Genomic DNA, 18,397 nt, shown 5'->3' on the forward strand with positions numbered 1-18,397 from the left:
GTCGCTTTCTCGGAATTCGATCGTTCGTTCGTTCCGACTCGAGTCCCTTCTTCCGCTCGCAGCTTGGACTACCTCGTGGTCTCTGGAGGATGCGGTCTCTTGTACCGTCCTGCTCGTGTATTAGCTCGCTCATGGTGGTCGTAGCGTCGCTTGCTGCCCCCACCTGGGCATCGGATGTCCCCTCTGCCTCGACCAAGACGCTGCGGGGTCGGTTCCTCCATCTCACCGATCTCCATCCTGACCCGCACTACACTCGAGGCGCATGGGAGGCCGATGCATGCCACCGACGCAACTCTCACCCTCGCTCGTTTGCTTCTGCCTCGAACGGCTTCGACCCGGACGACCTCGACGACCGGATAGGACTCGAGTTGGACCGCGGACGAAGAGCGGGATACTTTGGTCTCGCTTCGTCCGAATGCGACAGTCCTATCGCGCTCATCAATTCGACCCTCTCGTTCCTCTCGACCGAGTTCTCCCTCGTATCGCACTCGGACGGGCCCCCGACAAGCGCGTTCGACTTTCTAGTCTGGACGGGTGACAACGCAAGGCACGATCTCGACGATCACCTCCCACGGACCTTGCCCGAAATCCTCGAGCTCAACTCGTTCGTCGCAGATCAAATCCGATCCTCGCTCGGAGACGATCTCGCCGTCGTCGCCAGTGTCGGCAACAACGATGTCTGGCCGCACAACATCATGTTTCCAGGTCGCAAGCTCTTTTCTTTTGGCACGTTTCGCTCTCTCCCCAAGTTGCGCTGACCCGCAAACATCCCCGACACGTAGCCTCCAAGATTACGACCTCGCTGTTGGATTTGTGGACGACACACAACTTTGTGCCCGAGCAAATGAAGCACACGTTTGCAAGAGGAGGGTACTATTCGCACGAGGTCGTACCCGACAAGCTCCTGTTGATCTCGCTCAACACGATCTATTTTTTCGAAAAGAACACTGCCGTCGATGGGTGTCCTGCGGTCGACGAACTCACGCGAGCGGCATTCTGGAGTCGATTCGACAATGTGACGATCGCAGCGATTGATCCCGGTTCGGAACAATTGTTGTGGTTGGAACAACAATTGTACCTCGCTCACGAACGAGGGATGCAAGTGTGGCTCTCGGGACACGTTCCTCCCGAACCCGGCAACTGGTACGAACCGTGTTTGGATCGATACTCGGAACTCGTCATCAGGTACGGTGGCAATGTCCTCGGGTGAACCAAACTTTTCCTTCTCTTGCGGCAACTATACCCTCAATGCTGATTCCTTCCGAGGTGCTAGTCAACTGTTTGGACACATGAATCAAGATCACTTTTCTTTCCTGACTCTCCCCTCATCCTCGCCTCGACCCGCATCCCCACCCATCTCGACTCTGCAATCGTCAAGCCTCCCGAAAACTCTGTACAAACAGTTCAAACATGTTCTTCCGCGCACACCATCAGAGATTCGCAAACACGCTTGGAAACTTGCACCGATCCATGTATCGCCTTCAGTGATCCCTACCTATTTGCCCACCTTTCGAATCTGGGAGTACCAAGTACCCTCAAACTCAATAACAACGACATCACTCGCAAAAATGACGACAAATCATCATCAACCTCACGAGAATCGGACACTTGCAAAAGTGTTGCCAAACCCTTCGACTCCGAGTTCACCTTGTCGTACCTTGTCGGAATTCACTCCGACTTCGTACACGCAATTCTACATCCCGCTCGAGAATTTCGAACAGGCGAATAAAGAGTACGAAACATTGTACCTCAACTCGTCGATGACGACTTTCGAATCTTGGGAATGGGAACGATCGCTTGTTGAAAAGGTGAAAGGACCTCGATGGGAGATTGAATACACGACTTTACCGAAAGAAGAAGTGATCGAGAGACTCTTGGATTCGATCGAACAACAAGGACAGGGAGGAACAAACTTGAACCAGGAGAGGGAAATGGTGTTTAGGATTGACTTCATGCCTCGAAAGATTCGAGAATGGGTTGATCGAAACCGAGGGGGTGAACGAACGTTCAAGAGGACCAAGACGATTCGATCGACTCTTGAGAAATTATTGGAAGAACACGACCTCGTACCGTTTGAAATCCCTTCGACATCTTCGAAACCTCGAACGTGGTTTGGATTCGGTAACGTCTTGAACAAGAACAAGAGGTTTGAACCAGGATTGACCGTGGACAATTGGATCAAACTTGGAACTCGACTCGTCGAGAGTAGGGACGAATACAAACGATCGAAACGACGAGGGAAAGGCAGAAAGCATCGGGACAAGAAGCGGAACAAGAGAGGAATGATGTGGAAGAACTGGGTCGAACGGATGGGAGTCAGAACTGGACAGTTGTGAGACGAATGAGAGGTGTTTTTGTAAACTCTTCCGCACCTTCTAGAATTCGATTCATTTTGGAACGGCAGCCCTTCGCTAATGAGCATGTAGCTTTTGATATGGGGACTGATTCTCCACTGCAAATCGCCCCATGTTCATACTCGGACACGCTCCCCCAAGTTGTTGACTTTGCATAGTCAGCTACGAATCCGCAATCTCATATCAGGATCTCGCATTACTTGTGCTGTTTCCAGACCTTTACTCGTGTCCGTACTAATCGACCTGTGTTTTTGTGAAGAATTCTCATTTCATCGACGTTCATCTCCCATATCTCTATTCGGAAATCCTTTGAACCCAGTCCTCTTCTACCTCTTCCCTCCTATTCAAGATCCTCTCTTCTCGATTGACCCGAAAGAGTGTCCTGGTCAAAAAAAAAGGAGATCCCTACATGTGACTCTTGTAATCCCAAGTTCCCAACTTCCTGAGAGAAGAAGAAGAAGAATCGAAAGGTCTTGGAGGAGGGAATTGATCCGAAGTTGGGAACGTTCTCGTGGGTGCATTCGGTAACGCGAGTACCGTTGATGGAGAAGGAACTATATCAATAAGAAAAGAAATGAGTAAAACGTTTCTTAGAGAGATAGCTTGAAAGGAGCTGTGTCGAGGGGAAAAAAAAAGAGTACGTACTTCTCGAGAGTGCGTGAGATCCATTCGACATGGATTGAGACGAAACGATCGGAGGGGCGACGGGTGCAGGTTGAACGGGTGTAGGGGGTGCAGCAGGAGCTCCAGTTGGAGGTGGAGCTCGGCTCGGAGGTGGGGCTCGACTTGGAGGAGGTGGTGGCGCTGAAGCGGTCGGAGGAGCCAAAGGGGCTCGAGCGGTTGGAGGTGCTGGTGGTGCTGCAGGAGGAGGAGGCGGAGGAGGAGGTGCTGAAGGGGGTGCTGGAGGGGGTGCTGAAGGTCTCGCTGGGGGTTGGTTGTCAGACACTGACATGGATGAGAACGCTTGCACGGGAGGCGGAGCGACTCGTGTGGGAGGAGGCACAGGCCTCGAAGGGGGCGCAGGGGGAGGCGCAGGCGGTGCAGGAGGGGCGGGAGGGGCGGGCGGTGCTGAGGAAGCAGGTGGTGGTGGTGGCGGAGGAGGAGGAGGAGGTCCACCTCCGGAGGCAGGTCTCGAAGGCGGAGGAGGGACCGCGCGGGATGGGAGCGTCGGAGGCTTGATCGAAGGGGGAGGCTTGCGACTCGGCGGGACCGGGGCAGGCTTGCGAGTCGGAACTGCCGGAGAGGGTCGAGCTGGAGGTGCAGGCGGCGCAGCTGGAGGTGCCACTGGAGGTCGCGGAGGCGGTGGAGCACTCGGCGGGGCAGGCGGTGCCGGAACCGACCGTGCGGGAGGTGCAGGAGGTACAGGAGGTGCAGGAGGTGCAGGGGGCGTCGGAACAGTACGATTGGGTACTGCAGGGGTGGCTCGGGGCGGAGGAGCCTGACGAGCGGGCGCTGAGGACAAAACGCGAGTCAGTTTGAGCAGTCATCGAACATGGAAGAGAGCTAGACTGACGCTGAGGAGCGGACGGTCGACTAAGAGTACTCGCTATGGGTGCACCCGTCTTTTTGAGGGTGGGCATGCCGACTCCAGCAAAGATGCCCGCGAGTTGAGGGGCCGAGTTTGAAGGCGGTGCATCGTCGCTAGAGGCTGCATGACCCGCGCCCGGGACAGGAGGAGCTCGCGGAACTGGTGGAGCACCTGCTGGCTTGGGAGCACCTGCACCCACGACCGCGCCTAGAGATGAAACAGGCAAACACAAGTCGTCGAAAGCGTCATCGCGATTACGAGCAAACACCGTCACGAGCGAATGCGGATGGACACGAGGGACAGAAGAAGAAGCAGCAGATCGATGTTTAGTCCTCGTGCGCTGGCTGGACCGAGCGAGACTGCGAGGGACTGACCTGCGCCCTGGACGACCGAACGATCGTTGGTTTGGGTCTTCTTGAGCCCTTTGCCCTTTTGGATCTGCTCGAGGAGCGCGTTCTGCATGCTCACTCTACTTTCAATCGAGCGAGGATTGGGTAAGGTGCGTTGATGGCAAGCGCTGCGCAAGCCACGGTGCGATGATGCTTGTTGGTCGTCGCTCGCGCCTCCCCTGAGTTGGGTACTCGCCCCACATGCTTCCGGCTTTCTTCAGAACCCGAACAAATCGACTCTCGTTCTCCATTCGCTCGCTCTTTCCTCATCTACTCGACTGTCAGCGAGCAAATTCACAAAACATGGTCAAACTCTCTGCTGAAGCGCTCGAACAAGCTCAACGACGCACGCTCTCGAGACTGAGCCAGGTCAAGACGCACTTTGACGAAACCAAAGGCAGTGCAAGGTTCGCAGGCAAGGTCGCCATCTTGACCGGAGTCGGTAGCGAGAAGGGAATCGGGTCAGTCGCTCCTCGGTCGTCCCTGTAAGAGAGAGAGAAACTGAACCCATTCTCGTTTTCGAAACAGTCGAGCGACGGCGAGACTGCTCGCCAGGGAAGGTGCGCTCTATACGAGCTACCCCTACTCGCGAGTACATTCAACTGACCGAGTTCGAGGTCCATTACAGGCGCGAGGCATCTCTACGTGCTCGATTTCGCCGCAGATTCACTGCCTGCGCTCAAACAAGAGCTCGAATCGGCACACGCTTCGCTCAAGGTGAGTCACCCTTTTTGTCTCGTTCAGAATACAATCTGACGACGTGCTTGTCAAATCAGGTCACTTACTTTGACGGTGACGCTGCCGACACTGGTCTCATTCAATCGATTTGTGAACGAGCGATCGAGGAAGAACGTCGGCTAGATTTCTTCTTTGCCAATGCCGGAACTGTCGGCAGCAACATGACGCTCGATGGCTTTGACGAAGACCTCGCGACCGAAGTGTTTCGCGTCAACACGCTCAGGCAAGGAGCTTCCCGTCACAAAACGAAACGCCTCTGCGCTTTGACTGACCCTGAAAGATCCTGCATGTTTCGAGGAAAAAACAGTTGTTTCATCGCGGTCAAGCACGCTTCCGCTGCCATGAAACGCAACCCTCCCGACTTGATCGGCGCCTCGATCGTGCTCACCGCATCCGGTAAGCCCGCTCGGCATTTTCCCCCTCTTCCCCTTTGCTCGGAACTATTGACGAACCTCGAGTCTACCTCTTCTAGTCGCTGGGATCAGGTCTGGTGCCGGTCCTCAAGATTACAGCGCGTCGAAAGCGGCGGTCATCAACCTCGCCAACACTTCGGCTCAAGCGCTTGCTGGAACCGGAATCCGAGTCGTCAGTTCTCTCCAAGCTCCTCATCAAAAACTCGTGTTTCAACAAAAAGCCTGACTTGCCCCTTCGTTTTCGACCCCAGAACGCAATTTGCCCGGGTTTGATCGAGACGGGCATGACGACGTTTACGTTTGAAGCGGCGAGAGCTCGTGGCACACTTGGCAAAGTTGGTCAACTGAACCCACTCAGAAGGCGAGTCTTGTCACTTGATGAAGCCGAGTCCGTGTTACAACCTCTGATCAAAAATGGGAGAGTGCAGGTTTGGAATCGCAGAAGAGATCGCTCAAGCTGCACTTTTCCTCGCTTCAGACGATTCCTCTTACGTAAGTCACTTTTTGTGGGAACCTCCCGATTGATTGCAAAAAAGCGGATCTCTGACCAAGGAGATGTGTTTTTGGTTCCACGGAACAAAAAAATAAACAGGTCAATGGAATTCATCTCCCGGTTGATGGAGGTTTGAGTTCGAGTCATCCAGTCGTACCAGGTCGCGAGATCGTTTGAGTAATGAGAGCGCTTGGAAGGGAATGAGTAAGGGTCGAGTTTCGAGATTTGGCCGTTTGTAACTAGGCCCGAGCGACTTTATTGGTACAATTTTCGATTTGGAGTTCTTTCCAAAACTCGGACTTTTCAGATGCACATGGTATAGACAAAAGTTCGTCGTTGCTGCGGGAAAAAAACAGGATGATCGTGAGAGACGAACCGTTACAAAACCCGCACAGCCTCCTTCCGAACAAGTTCCCCCCTTGTCCGCTCGAGGCCCCGATCGGAACCCACTCTACTCGAGGTCACGACTACGATACGTCATGTCACGATGACGACTCAGCTGGTACCGATTCGTGAACAAGATGAATCGCAATCCTCGCACAGCTGTGGTGGTGGTGCACCGCAATCCTCGTCATCTCGAATCGATTCGCACGCGCCCGATCTTCTCCCTCGAGCGACCGAGACGGAACCTCGTCTTGATCGATCAAGACGAGCATTCGATGAAGCGAAGGCATTGTACGAATCAGGATTATGGATCTCGAAAGAGAACCCCTATGCTGCGATCGCTCATTTCTTACAAGCCGCAAACGTGTTTGATGAACTCGATCATCAATTCGGGAACAAGAGCAAGAAGAAGTTGAAACGTTCCGAGGAGCAACATCGGAAAAGGATGAACAAGAGTTTGTGGCAAGCGGGAGTATGTTGGGGTCGAGTTGGCTGGAACGCAAAGAAACATCGTGATTGGAACGGTGCAAAGGAAGCGTTTGAACAAGTGAGCTCATATCCACCACCCATTTGTTTTCTGGCACAAGGTTGAATCGGGAAACGAAATTCGCAGGCGTTGAGGATTTTTGTGGCGATTCGCGATGCAGAGAGTGCGTTCCAAGTCTCCTTCTTGCGTATCGAAAATCTAATCTAACAAGATCAAGAGTTCCGCAGAGGAGGCTACGACGCTGTACCAGCTCGCGCTCGTTTCGACCGACGTTTCTGAAGCTGCCGACTACTTGAAAAAGGTGCGAGCAGCTTTCTCAACCTTCGAGATCTCTCGCAAGCTCATGAAATCATCACATCGATCAGGCTGCACTGATCTATGTCGAAACGGGAGAATCGGGAAAAGAAGCCATGTGTCATGCAGAGTTGGGCAACCTGTTTGGAAAATGTGAGAAGGACGGTGCGAGCGCTTTGTTCCATTGGCGTCAGGTCAGCCCCTCTGCCTGCTCTTGGCTCCATGATTTCGTCTGATTCAGATATCCTTCTCGTAAGGCTCTGCTCGTGTACCTCAGAACGGGGGACAAGGACAAGGAAGCTCTCTCCCTTTTTTCGATTGGCGAAATCCTCGGTAGGACCGATCGAGAAGCGGCCTACAACCATTTCCTCCAAGTTCGTAAGAGACACATATCTGCGATCGTCGGTGCCTACGACTGACCACGGTTCACGTTTACTAAGGCAAGGGTGGTTTTCCGAACTTTGAGCGATCGCGTGAAATGGGATGCCGACTGTACTTACCAGCTCGGCAAAATCTGTGTCTCTCACAAATCGTTCGAAGCCGCCGTACAGTATTTCGAAGAGGCGATTCCCGAAAACCTTTCCTGCTGCGAGCCAATCAAGTTTTGACACCCAAAAATGTGATTAGGCTTCGGCGTTATTTAGACAGATCGGACTTGCTACGGATGAAGCGTGGGCGTTGTATCGACTCGCGCTCGTCATGCTCAAAGTGCATTCCAAGGAACTCGCAATCGATTACTTGACAGAGGCAAGTTTACCCTCCCTTTCTTCCGCTTCTCTTTTTTCTCCTTCTTGAGGGGAAAACTCACTCTTGTTTGCGGAAGAGAAAACAGGCGAGGCGATTGTTTTCTCAATCTGGGAACGAGCGACAGGCTGAAGGAAGCTGCTTGATGAGGATTGGAGAGACTCTCAAAGAAACGAATCCAAGCTTGGCCAGGTTGTTCCTTGAAGAGGCAAGTTTGGTCGATTCCATCTTACACCCCTTAAGCACAAACGAAGCTTATCAATATCTTTTTATGGTACATCTTCAGGCTTTGCAGTATGTCGATCCGGTCAAAGAGAGGATTGGGAGACGATCGACGAGAATCTTGTACAGTACGCAAACAACGACAACCTCTCCGAATCGAGAAGATCGTGCCGTTCTCGCGCACGGGTCTCGTATGCAGGCGATTGTCGAGGAGGACAAGGGAGAGGATTGGTCTTTTGCAGCGGCAACGGAAGAAGGGGGAAATGATGAGCCGTACGAGCGGGTTGCAGGCAAACCCACTGCAGGAACTCGAACGGCAAGAGTGAGCATGGAAGGAAATGAAGTGGCTTGGTGGGCTGTTTGAAGAAGCTCCTCACACAAGGCCACGAGGAAGATTCTCCGGAAGGTTTGATGCGAGCATAGTATTTGGGCGGTCAGGACCGTTATTTTCTATCCCAAGAATTGATCGGGGCCGATGACAGAAACAAACGAGATTGTTTCGCTCTGGACAATAGATGACTTGACCCGAAGGGAGACGTTATTAGGGTCCAGGTCGAAAGCGTGTCACTCTTCCGGGCCACATCATCACAGCGATTGCATCCAGTAGGGGTACAGAGGAAGCTGAATCAAAGATTGACGACCGTTACGAGATTAGACAGGGAAACCGAGATTTGAAACGCATACCGACAGAATTCTGAAACCAGGGAGAGTCACAGAGAAAGAAAAACAAAGATGGCGCTGAAACCCGAACACAGTGAGAGGCTGTTGGAGTTCGGTTTGGGCACAAGCGTCAAGCGGCGTAGACTATCTCATCCCTCATGTCAACTTCGCGCACAGAACGAATCAAAACTGGACTCACTGCCCACGGGTCTTGACTGGACCTCAGAAGTCGGCCGAAACGAGCACGACTTGGTGAAGTTCGCAAACGAAGGCAATGCTGCTGCGTTCGGAAAAGCTGTGTCCTGGTGCGCGTATCACGAGGCGTCGTGCGCTCTGAGCGGAGGGTGATGCGAAGAGATTGTTAAGCCGATCAAGCGCTGACGATTCCGCGAAGATCTGCAGCATTACGCCTAAAGATGTGATTGGCCCCAGCACGACATGTTCTCCATCCTGCAGATCGGCGAAGAGAGTCTCTGCCCATCCGTGACTGTACGCTTTGCCTCCGAGTGATAGCGTTTGAAGCGACAGGAGTCCGCGGAGGGAGGAACGCCACGTAGAGAACGGATCCGGTTCCCAATCTGAATCCTCCGGAGGGTAGAGGTGAAGAAGGTGCAAATGCTTGAAGAGACCAAGATCGAGGTCGCAGGCAGTGACAACCGAGATGCGAAGGACGCGCAACAAAGCAGTCAAGGTCGGATCCGCTAAGTTGCGCCACAGATAAAGGTGAAACGGTGCCGTATTGATGTCCAGCACTTCGAGACGAGGGAACAGAATGGGCTCTAGCTCGGGGCTGTCACCAAGGTAAAATTGGATATCGGTGAGATGGAGGCGTTTGAGATTTGGCTGAGCTTTTGACAAATCGCAAACTTCGTCAGGTCGTATATCGGTAACCGAAATCTCTCCGATCGTGTCCTCCCAACCGAGCAAGGCCGGCAAGGTACGGTATGTAATGCCATGGACCGCCGCCAAGTTGGGGGTTATTTCGAGGAAACCGGCGACACCCGTTGCCTCGTCTGCAATATCCCCGAAATACGGTCGGTCAAATTCCGCAAAGACGTGTTTGATTCCGACCTCGAGACTCCGGACCAAGCTCGCGTGGGCAGAATTGGCCTTGAGCACCTTGAGCAAATGCCAGCTTTGGCAAGCATATCTGCAACTCGGCGGATACAGAGACTCGGTTTCAAGGATGACAGGAACAGTTTCGTAGAGTATTCGGCGTACAGGACCGAGGTGAGAGCGCGAGAGAAGGGCACATCGAGCGAGGTCGCGTAGCGAAAGATCAGATGATGAAAGGATCATAAGCACGAGCTCGTGGGGCAGGCGCGGAGCGGGAGAGAGAGAAATCGGCATTGTATCGCTGAAATGGCAAGGTCGGCTTTCCTCATGCGACGGCTCCGATTTGGGGGCTCAAGGAGAAAGACCGCAGCACGAGCCGGATCGACTGCAGGTCAATGTAGTTCGACTTTCGATCAAGATCGAGTCGGTGCGGACAGGTTTTGATGACACGTTGCAAGAGCGCGAATGAGATGCTCGCGGTCCTCCTCGAACGCAAGGCGGGCGCTTCAGTCGAGCTGCCGATGCAGTCGTGGGTCAGGCGTCAATGTGCTCCAATGAGATGGGGACGAGAGGAGGCGAGAAGCGATGCAGCCTGCGACCCGGTCAGTTGTCGCGTTTCGATTCTGGCTCAAGCGCTTGTCAGGAGGTCTAGCGAGCAGCTGTTTGTCGTTGCAGCTATAAAGCGCGGTCTCCGATGCGGGGGATGTTGCTGGAGAAGGGGAAAAAAGTATCGTAGACGAGCGATGTTCAACTTAGTGGCCGGTGCACCTCATCTTGCCAAAGTCTCGTCTCAATCGACATATAGGCGAGCGTAGGCTCTGATGTGTCGTCTGCGCGAACGGAATCGCCTGCGAATCAGCATTACGGTCTATCTCGCAGCTTGCGCTATGTCCTGCCCAGGCGCATCCAGCGAGAGACCAAGTCGCGCTCGATCGACGTCGATGATTCGACGGCTCAATATTACATTCAGCTAAAAAAAAAGGGCTTGTAGGTGAAGGCGAGCTCGACCAGGCTGAAGACAGGAGTGAGAGCAGCTTCGAGGTCACTTCCAATTTTCTCTGGCCAACTCTCGCAAGTAAATGCTGTCTGCTCGGCAAGCGTTCAATTTGTTCTCGCTTCATAGGCGGACATCGTTGAGCATTATCTCGTCCTCAGCACTTCCGAGCTTGCACTTGTAAACGCCAGAACGTCAGTGGGCGGCAATTTCAGTTTGCGCTGTCGTGCATCTTAGGCCACAACATGGGCTCTCACATCGTCCTCTGATGTTCACGCGGTACGGCTCAAATAGTGAAGAGCAAGTTGTCGATTGAAGTTTTCTCGTGCCGGGCCCCGGCGAAAGCATCCCTGCAAAAGTCCGTCGGCAACTTGGGAAGTTGACGAATCGGCAAGCGTCTCGTTCGAGAGCCGTGTCAATTAGCGCAGGAACCTGGTCCGCTGCCGGCGGACAAAATTAACGGCGACTTTGTGGCGTGGTCACAATTTGAGAAGGTCGCAAGATCCGCTGACTTCTGGTGACCTCGATTCTCTCTCCCTACAGGCCTCTAGCGAGTATGGCAGTGTCGTTCATGCTCGCCGAGCTCCCATAGGCAGGTGGCTCTCAAGACGCTGCTGACATGCTCTGCCTGCTCAAGCGAAAGCGAGAGGCAGAGATGTGCGGACGAGAGAGAAGATCCAGGGACGAGCTGGTGGATGTTTCGGAATCAAATTTAGCGTGAGCTCATTGAGAGATTCGAAATCGCCGGGCGGCAAGTGGGGGAAGAAGCCCCGAGGAGGTTCAGTGAATTTCGCTTCCTAGCTGCCCGCTCTCCGCACCGTCCTTCCACCACCGCCATCGTGACCAGGAGCTCGACTCTTAGCGACTGCCAACAGAGGCAGCAGTTGCCTTCCACTCTCCCTTTGCGCGAGCGCTTCGACCTCTTCTCCCGCCTGCGGATCTACCCCGGAGACTTCCCCGGCTAGCTCTTTTTCTCCACTCTCGCACGGCTCTCCATCAAGATGGGCTTCCTACCATCGGTGCTCGGTGGCAAGGGCAAGAGGAATGCGGGCAGCATCGCTTTGACGGACGACGAGAAAGGCCAAAACTACGAACGAGACCCGACGAGGCCCATCGAGGGGGAGAAGCGGCGTCGACGCTCGCTCACGAAATCGCCAGACCAGCAGGACAGGCATGTGGGACACTGGGCACCTCATCCGGGACTCATCCGGTCGCTTCGAGCTCTACTGTAAGTTCAGTGGCAATGTCGTCGCTCCGACTTCCTGTTTTGCTCAAGAGTTTCCAACTGACGCCTAGAATTCACTAGTTACCTCGTGACATCTGGAGCGTCTCTCGCGACGGCTGGAATGTGCATTGCGGTCGTGTACTACTACAATCATGTTGGGCCAGTGATCAAGCCTGCATGGGGCAGTTTGATTGCCGTGATCGTTTTTGGCATTCTCACGCCGGGCGTCCTGTTCGGCACCCTTCTTGTGACGCCACGGCTGTTCCGATCGGGCAGTGTCCCGGATATCGTCAACCAGACGCGGATGGAGCTCCTGAGCTTGTTTGCGCTCTCGGCAATCTGGATCTCGGGCGCTCTTGCGCTTGCGTGTGATCTTCGGGGGCGGGAAAACTGTCTTTGGTGAGTCTGATCGGTGCTACAAGCAGTTTCGCGGTCTTGACTAATGGTATGGGCGTCAATCTAGGGACGGATACTACCACTACCCGAAACCTTCGGATTTCGACGACGTCTGCAATCGCATCAACTACAGCGTCGCTCTCGCCTACACGACCTTCGGCCTCTGCGCACTGACCATGTCGGTCGTGTGGCTCATCACGATCTACATCCTTCTCTTCCTCGACCAAGAGGTAAACGCCACTTCTTCGCCTTCCCAGGTCTTTTGGCTGACAGTGTCGTTGCCCTATGAACAGGCTCTCACCGAAAAGACCAACTCGCTTGGCACTCGTGCCTACCTCGCTCGTACGCGGGCGATTCAGCAGCGGCGGATCATCAGGGCAGCGCGCATGAGTGGCGGACCGACCAACGCTGTCTTCAACTCGCGTGCTTCGCCACCGTCATCGTTCGGTGCACCTCGCGACAACGAGGGTAACAGCATGATGTCAGAGAGGCCAGGTCCAATGGCTGGAGGAGTCTTTGCAAGCCGCGCGATCCCCAAGGCGACGAGACCGCCAGTGCTTGAGGAGGAGCTCGGAGGTCCAATGATGGTCGGAAGTTCGACACCCCTCGTGCATCGAGACTCGAACCCATCTCGGAGTTCGAGGGATCGCGAATCGATGGTTCGGTTTGCCGAGGACGAACCTACGAATCGTCGTTCTGCGGTTTCCGAAGAACACGAGGAGCCGATGGATCCATTCGAGGATCAGCGAGGCGGTTACTATGGCTACGAGGCAGAAACGGCTTTGAGCGAGAGGTCCTGTAAGTGCTTTTTGCCACCCTGAACCAGACGAGCTCTTTCGCTGACTGCCTCTCTTCTTCGTATCCAACAGACTTGCGGGTGTAATGGATCCGGTGGTACTTCAATGCGCAACTTTCGCAAACTCGTTTCAGCTCGCACAACTCTAGCGGAGCTCGCTATTCTATCTCTTTCGTTATCGACTGCAGCCTATTTGAGCGCGTCAGATCTCCTCTCTCGTACGACCACCGGACTCTTGGAGTTGTGATATTTTGTTGTTAGTTAGTGTTGGGGTGTATGGGTTAATCCCGTTATTTTACCCTTGTAGCTTTACCCTAGTTTCGGATCTCGGGAGGTTTGAACGCAATCAGTATATATTGATCGTCATCATATCTTCCTCTGCGAGAGTTAAGGGAGCTTCAAATGAGTAGGGGTAATATGAGAAGGAGAGGCAGACATCTTGACAGCCAAAACTCTGACCGACTCGAGTCCGTTACACTGCCGAGCCACGACTGTCCACTACTTGACAGAACCAAGGATTCGAACGGGAAGCTCGGATGGTCGGAAGGAACGAATTGAGATCAAGGCGGTGCAATTAACTGTTGGGGCTCCGCGTCGAATGTATGCGCGGTCCGTAGTCCTGACTGCGGTCCGGTACCCACGTCGTAGATGTGCGGTACCACTAAAGAGCTGGTCGGTAGATTGGATGCTGAGGCAAACGATCGAGCCAACTCGGAGCCAAATCGAGCCGAAAACGCGCGCGCGCGCGCACGCCTACGACACGACTTTTCCAGTCCCTGACAAGTGCGGAACCCTGTTGAGACGCGTGGAGTGTCAAACAGGATGTCTCCAGCGCCATCGACCTCAGCAGCTCGGCCTTCAGACGCGTTATGTTCGCCTTTGACCTCGGACGCGCCGGAGCCTGCCGCGACGAGCCCAACTACTGTCAAATCTGGAGGGTACAAGGTACCAAGAGCAGTGCGACAACAACAAAGGATGGACAAGGACATGTCCGAGTTTGGGCCGATGGAGACGACATACCTCGCGACCAGGTTCGAGGTCGATGATTCAACCGAATGTCAGTTCGCCCGTCTCTACTCTTGCCGACATAGGGCTGAACCTCGAGGTGTGTCTCACAGACAGAGAGTCCCTGCTCGCGATGGAAGCGCTTGTCGCCGCATCGGCACACCCCAACCGGTGAGCTTCGCTCGCTCGCACTGCGCTAAGCCCGCCTCTCCCGTTTGCCGACTCTTCTTCGTGCATTTGCTGTACAGCCAACAAATTCGACAAGTGCTTGCCCTGTGCTTCTTTCCTCTCTTCTTCAAGCCCCCATCGCGTGTCTCTGCATTCGCCAAGTCCACCTCGATCAAACCGGTCCTGCCTGCATTCGACCAGGATCCGATTCAGCTTTCGCACAAATCGATTCGGGAGCAAGCTACGAAGCTCCTCGAAGATCTCATCAGCACGAACGGAACCGAAACCGTCGCTCTAGCGATTCGTGGTTACGGTATGCCCAAAATCGCAGATACTTCGTCCGCTCAACCCGAGGACCCTTTCGATGCTGGAGAAGTGTCGCCGCCTCCACCGAACAAGAAGCTCAAGCGAGGACCGAATCTCAAGCAGAAAGGGAAAGCGAGACAGCGTACGAACAAGCATGGTAGCGATTCGGACGAAGACCTTTCGCTTTCTGACTCTGACGACGTGCTCGCGACGACCGCGAAGCGCATCGGTCGGACCGAGAACCTTTGGGACTTCCTCGCTGGAACAGTTGCGAGGAAACCACGGGTTTGGAAACGCGAAGACCCGATCCTGCAAGGAGGGTGGGAAGTCCTCCGAATTCTGGTGGAAGGATGGCATGTCGAATTAGAGCGAAAACGCAAAGATGCCTTCGCGAGAGGTAGTGCCAAACTACTTCATCATACCTCGACCAGCGTGACGAGCTGATTTTGTTTCCGGCGACCAGATACTCCTGTTGAACCGCTGAGCTTGTTGCGTTACTTCAAGCCGTCTGCCACATCCGCGAAGGCACGAGAGCTCTCTTCGAAGGCTCTCGACGTCGCATTCTGGCCCTTTACCGAACACGCGCGACCGAAATCTACTGCCGAAACGGACGACGATTTGTCAGACCAGGAAACCGACGACGATGATTTCTTAAGCGAGGATGATATGCTTAGGAATCGGCCAACCAAGTCGACGAAGGTACAGCCAGATGAGATCGAGGTCAAGTTCGAGGGAGGAATTGAGCCAAACGAACAGAAAGAAGTCGGTGTCAAGCTGTTACTTCTTGTGAGTGTCGCCACTTCTACGAATGCGTGCGGAATGTCCAGCTTCTAACACATGTCCTTGATTCGTACAGATCGGGGAATCAGCAATTGATGGTCACCTCGATCGAGCAGCGACTCTTGCTGATATCGTCCAGAGGTTGAAGGCTCTTGACGCTTCGTCCTTTTCCACTTTCGTCGAGGTAGATCTCGGCTGCAAGATTCCACAACAATATGAGCTGACCTTGCTTCCGCACATTTGTAGCTCCTCTCGCTCGAAGCGAAAACGACGTCGGCGTTTGTATATCGCCTACTCGTCGCTTACCTCGAGACCTACTCCCACCCTCTCACGACAGGGACAATACTTGGGCTCGCGTCTCTGTCCTTCCTCTCGTCTCCAGCATTCAGCTCGATCGAACCCTCAAGTGTCCAAATCTCGCCTCGCAAGCGTGCACTCGCTGCTCAGAATTCCCTAGCGAGCCTACAGGACTCGTCTGGTAATCCCTCGCCAAATCACTCGCAGGCCACCGCAATCGAGATGAGCAAGACCAACTCGCAAGTTGAGGCTGAGTTCTGGGATGTGCCCAGCCTCAATTCGAAAGACTTCCTCGCAGTCGCCGCAAGCATTCCAATCGAGGTGACCCTTCCTCAGGATGCTGCAACAACCGCAACAAGTGCGAGGAAGCCAAAAATGACGAGTCAAAGTGGCGGAAAATTGGCTTTGGCACGAGCGGAACGTGCTCTCGACGCGCATCGATTAGTCAAGGAGGTTCTGATCCAACTGCAGCTCGAAAGAGGAGCCGAGATCGGTAATCTACGGGGGTCCCTGGACCAAGCAGCGGCGAATGCAAGACAAGTCGTCGAGGATGTGGACCAAGCAGTGCGGGGCATGGTGAATCAGTCAACAACTTCGCGACCTTCTGCAATGACACGCTTGACTTGACCGCCGTGGCGGCAAGGGCGAACCGGATGAGCGACTAGGCGAGAGTGCCCCACTTCTTCGGCTTTGTCGGCTTTCGATGCTGGACAACTGTTCTGCCGGTTCGTCTTACCGTTGAACGGTCCGAGATTGCTGCCCTGTGGATGCATGCCAAAGATCACGCGAGTACCACTAATTGCGCTTTAGCGTCCTTCTGCTCGAATACTTTTATCCGTGCTTTGCGGAGAGAGCACGCGCGCGGACGAGCGCTGGACATCTTGCTCTTCGACCTGTTCTTCTCTTTCTCGCATCTGCCATCCAAACTCAGACAACCATCGACAAAAATGCTCTTGACGAAATCCTTTCTCGCGCTCGCTCTGTCGATCCTACCCTTGAGCGTTCTGTCGCTGTCAATTGTCGCAGCGTCCGAACTCGAAACCCGCTCGCACCTGTTTCAGCGGGACAACTCGACTTCGTCATCGGACAGCTCAAATGTGACACAAGTCACGACTGCACCGACTCCACCCTCGTTCAAGTGGCTCTACACCGTATTTGCATACTGTCCTGCGAACGTCGCGCCTGCGCTTGCGGGTCCGTACGGTGTTCGCAAGGTCATCCCTATCACGGGCGGAGTGATCCAGGGTCCATACTTTAACGGCAAGTCTCTCTTTTTCTAGTATCGAATGTGTCGAATTCGAGTCGCTGAGTCCGGACGCTTCTGATCTTACAAACAGGCACGCTTCGCAACTTGGGCGCCGACTGGGGACTCGTCGATGCTCAAACGGGCGTATTCTCAGCCGATACTCGCTACGAGGGAGTCACGGATAAGGGTGACGAACTCTACTTCCAGACTTCCGGACCTGGACAAGTTGGAGGTGGATTGCACTTGCGCATCAAGGTCGAGACGAGCAGTCGCGAATTGTACTGGCTGAACGAGATCGTTGGTGAGCACTGTTTTCTCACAGGCAGATTGTATCAAGTAGGCGTTGTGCTTATGCTCTGGCGGTCGCTTGTAGCTGTTGGAGAGTTGAAGAATGTCGGCACGACAACTCACCTCAACGAGACTGTCTCGATTTTGCGCATCGACGCATTCAACTTTGCCAACGACCGCAACCAGTCCATGTTCCTCAACTCGACGAATACGTCTTCGTGAGCGGGCGTGAGTCGCAAACAAGGGATTGCGAGCAGAGGGAATATTATCTCAAAAAGGCATCTCGCCAAGATCAGAGTGGCCGAAGATCCTTCAATAGCATATTGCTTGAGCATTAAAAAGAGGAACAAAAGAAGCTCGAAATCGTAATGTAGGCGATGATTGCGACCCTGTAAAGTTTTGTGTTTGTGTCGACCAAAAGTAGGCATCGTACGCTACTTGGAGCCAGGCTGAGCGAGAAATTTCGCGAGTCAATACCATTCATGATCGTGGATAACAATCTCAATGCGGCACATTCTTCATGCTGTAGGTCGCACGAGTCTCATTGTTGTGCGCTTTGCCTACAAGCGACAGAGTTTTAAGCAAATCAAAGAAAACTGTTAGAGTTGGAGAATTCAAGCGGGGTTCCACTCGAGGGTAGAGGTGATGAAGGTGCAAATGCCTGAAGGGATCAAGATCGTGTGAAGAGGCAGTCACTCAAGAGCCGAAGGACGCGCAAGAACAAATGAAGGTCGGAGTCGTTAGGTTGCGCCACTGATACAGGTCTTTTTCCAGAGCGGTATCGACGTCCAGCCTTTTGAGGCGAGGGAAAAGGATGGCTGCTGGCTCGAGTCTGCTATCAAACTCGAGTCCAAAGAGTCGGAGGCGTGTAGGCATTGGATAAAAGAGGGCAAACTTGGTCAGACTGCGCTCAAACCCGGCGGTCGAAATTCGGCACGGCTCCTCAGTCGCTCTCATCGCCTCGGCTGCAGATAAGTGGACTTGTATCCAGGAGTTTCCGAACCATGGCAAGACCCGACCGAGACAGCTAGAAAAAAGAGTGGAAAAGGTACTACTTGGTAAGAGAGCCAGAGAAAGGAAGAGGGGCACAGAGGTAAGAGAAATGAGAGAGTATACGACGGAGACAAAAGAGAA

General features: G+C 53.8%; 7 protein-coding genes across 7 annotated transcripts; 6 read left to right on the forward strand and 1 right to left on the reverse strand.

The window, feature by feature from the left end:
• Window positions 1-131: 131 nt before the first annotated feature.
• Window positions 132-2,336, forward strand: JCM15063_002812 (uncharacterized protein; the record flags this gene model as incomplete). The annotated part of the gene is made up of 3 exons (XM_076680980.1): window positions 132-708; window positions 783-1,206; window positions 1,274-2,336. 3 exons carry the CDS (start codon window positions 132-134, stop codon window positions 2,334-2,336), a joined length of 2,064 nt encoding a protein of 687 aa, XP_076531912.1.
• Window positions 2,337-2,759: 423 nt separating this feature from the next.
• JCM15063_002813 (uncharacterized protein) lies at window positions 2,760-4,344 on the reverse strand (the record flags this gene model as incomplete). Its single annotated transcript, XM_076680981.1, has 4 exons — window positions 2,760-2,908; window positions 3,000-3,806; window positions 3,868-4,089; window positions 4,257-4,344. 4 exons carry the CDS (start codon window positions 4,342-4,344, stop codon window positions 2,760-2,762), a joined length of 1,266 nt encoding a protein of 421 aa, XP_076531913.1.
• A 230-nt stretch (window positions 4,345-4,574) lies between these two features.
• JCM15063_002814 (SDR family NAD(P)-dependent oxidoreductase) lies at window positions 4,575-6,092 on the forward strand (the record flags this gene model as incomplete). Its single annotated transcript, XM_076680982.1, has 9 exons — window positions 4,575-4,732; window positions 4,800-4,831; window positions 4,900-4,988; window positions 5,048-5,232; window positions 5,317-5,405; window positions 5,482-5,594; window positions 5,674-5,783; window positions 5,851-5,914; window positions 6,015-6,092. 9 exons carry the CDS (start codon window positions 4,575-4,577, stop codon window positions 6,090-6,092), a joined length of 918 nt encoding a protein of 305 aa, XP_076531914.1.
• A 310-nt stretch (window positions 6,093-6,402) lies between these two features.
• Window positions 6,403-7,875, forward strand: JCM15063_002815 (uncharacterized protein; the record flags this gene model as incomplete). Its single annotated transcript, XM_076680983.1, has 7 exons — window positions 6,403-6,846; window positions 6,913-6,949; window positions 7,014-7,087; window positions 7,152-7,274; window positions 7,338-7,454; window positions 7,521-7,643; window positions 7,708-7,875. 7 exons carry the CDS (start codon window positions 6,403-6,405, stop codon window positions 7,873-7,875), a joined length of 1,086 nt encoding a protein of 361 aa, XP_076531915.1.
• Window positions 7,876-11,757: 3,882 nt separating this feature from the next.
• On the forward strand, window positions 11,758-13,260 carry JCM15063_002816 (uncharacterized protein; the record flags this gene model as incomplete). Its single annotated transcript, XM_076680984.1, has 5 exons — window positions 11,758-11,984; window positions 12,063-12,380; window positions 12,445-12,607; window positions 12,671-13,175; window positions 13,247-13,260. 5 exons carry the CDS (start codon window positions 11,758-11,760, stop codon window positions 13,258-13,260), a joined length of 1,227 nt encoding a protein of 408 aa, XP_076531916.1.
• Window positions 13,261-13,995: 735 nt separating this feature from the next.
• On the forward strand, window positions 13,996-16,356 carry JCM15063_002817 (uncharacterized protein; the record flags this gene model as incomplete). The annotated part of the gene is made up of 6 exons (XM_076680985.1): window positions 13,996-14,230; window positions 14,292-14,349; window positions 14,427-15,049; window positions 15,116-15,438; window positions 15,509-15,616; window positions 15,679-16,356. 6 exons carry the CDS (start codon window positions 13,996-13,998, stop codon window positions 16,354-16,356), a joined length of 2,025 nt encoding a protein of 674 aa, XP_076531917.1.
• Window positions 16,357-16,676: 320 nt separating this feature from the next.
• JCM15063_002818 (uncharacterized protein) lies at window positions 16,677-17,485 on the forward strand (the record flags this gene model as incomplete). Its single annotated transcript, XM_076680986.1, has 3 exons — window positions 16,677-16,989; window positions 17,067-17,276; window positions 17,349-17,485. The coding sequence occupies 3 exons, from the start codon at window positions 16,677-16,679 to the stop codon at window positions 17,483-17,485; spliced, it is 660 nt and encodes a 219-aa protein (XP_076531918.1).
• Window positions 17,486-18,397: the final 912 nt, after the last annotated feature.

The sequence above is a fragment of the Sporobolomyces koalae genome (assembly GCF_050403365.1).
Source record: "Sporobolomyces koalae JCM15063 DNA, S_koalae_JCM15063T_v1_ctg50, whole genome shotgun sequence".
Taxonomy (NCBI): domain Eukaryota; kingdom Fungi; phylum Basidiomycota; class Microbotryomycetes; order Sporidiobolales; family Sporidiobolaceae; genus Sporobolomyces; species Sporobolomyces koalae.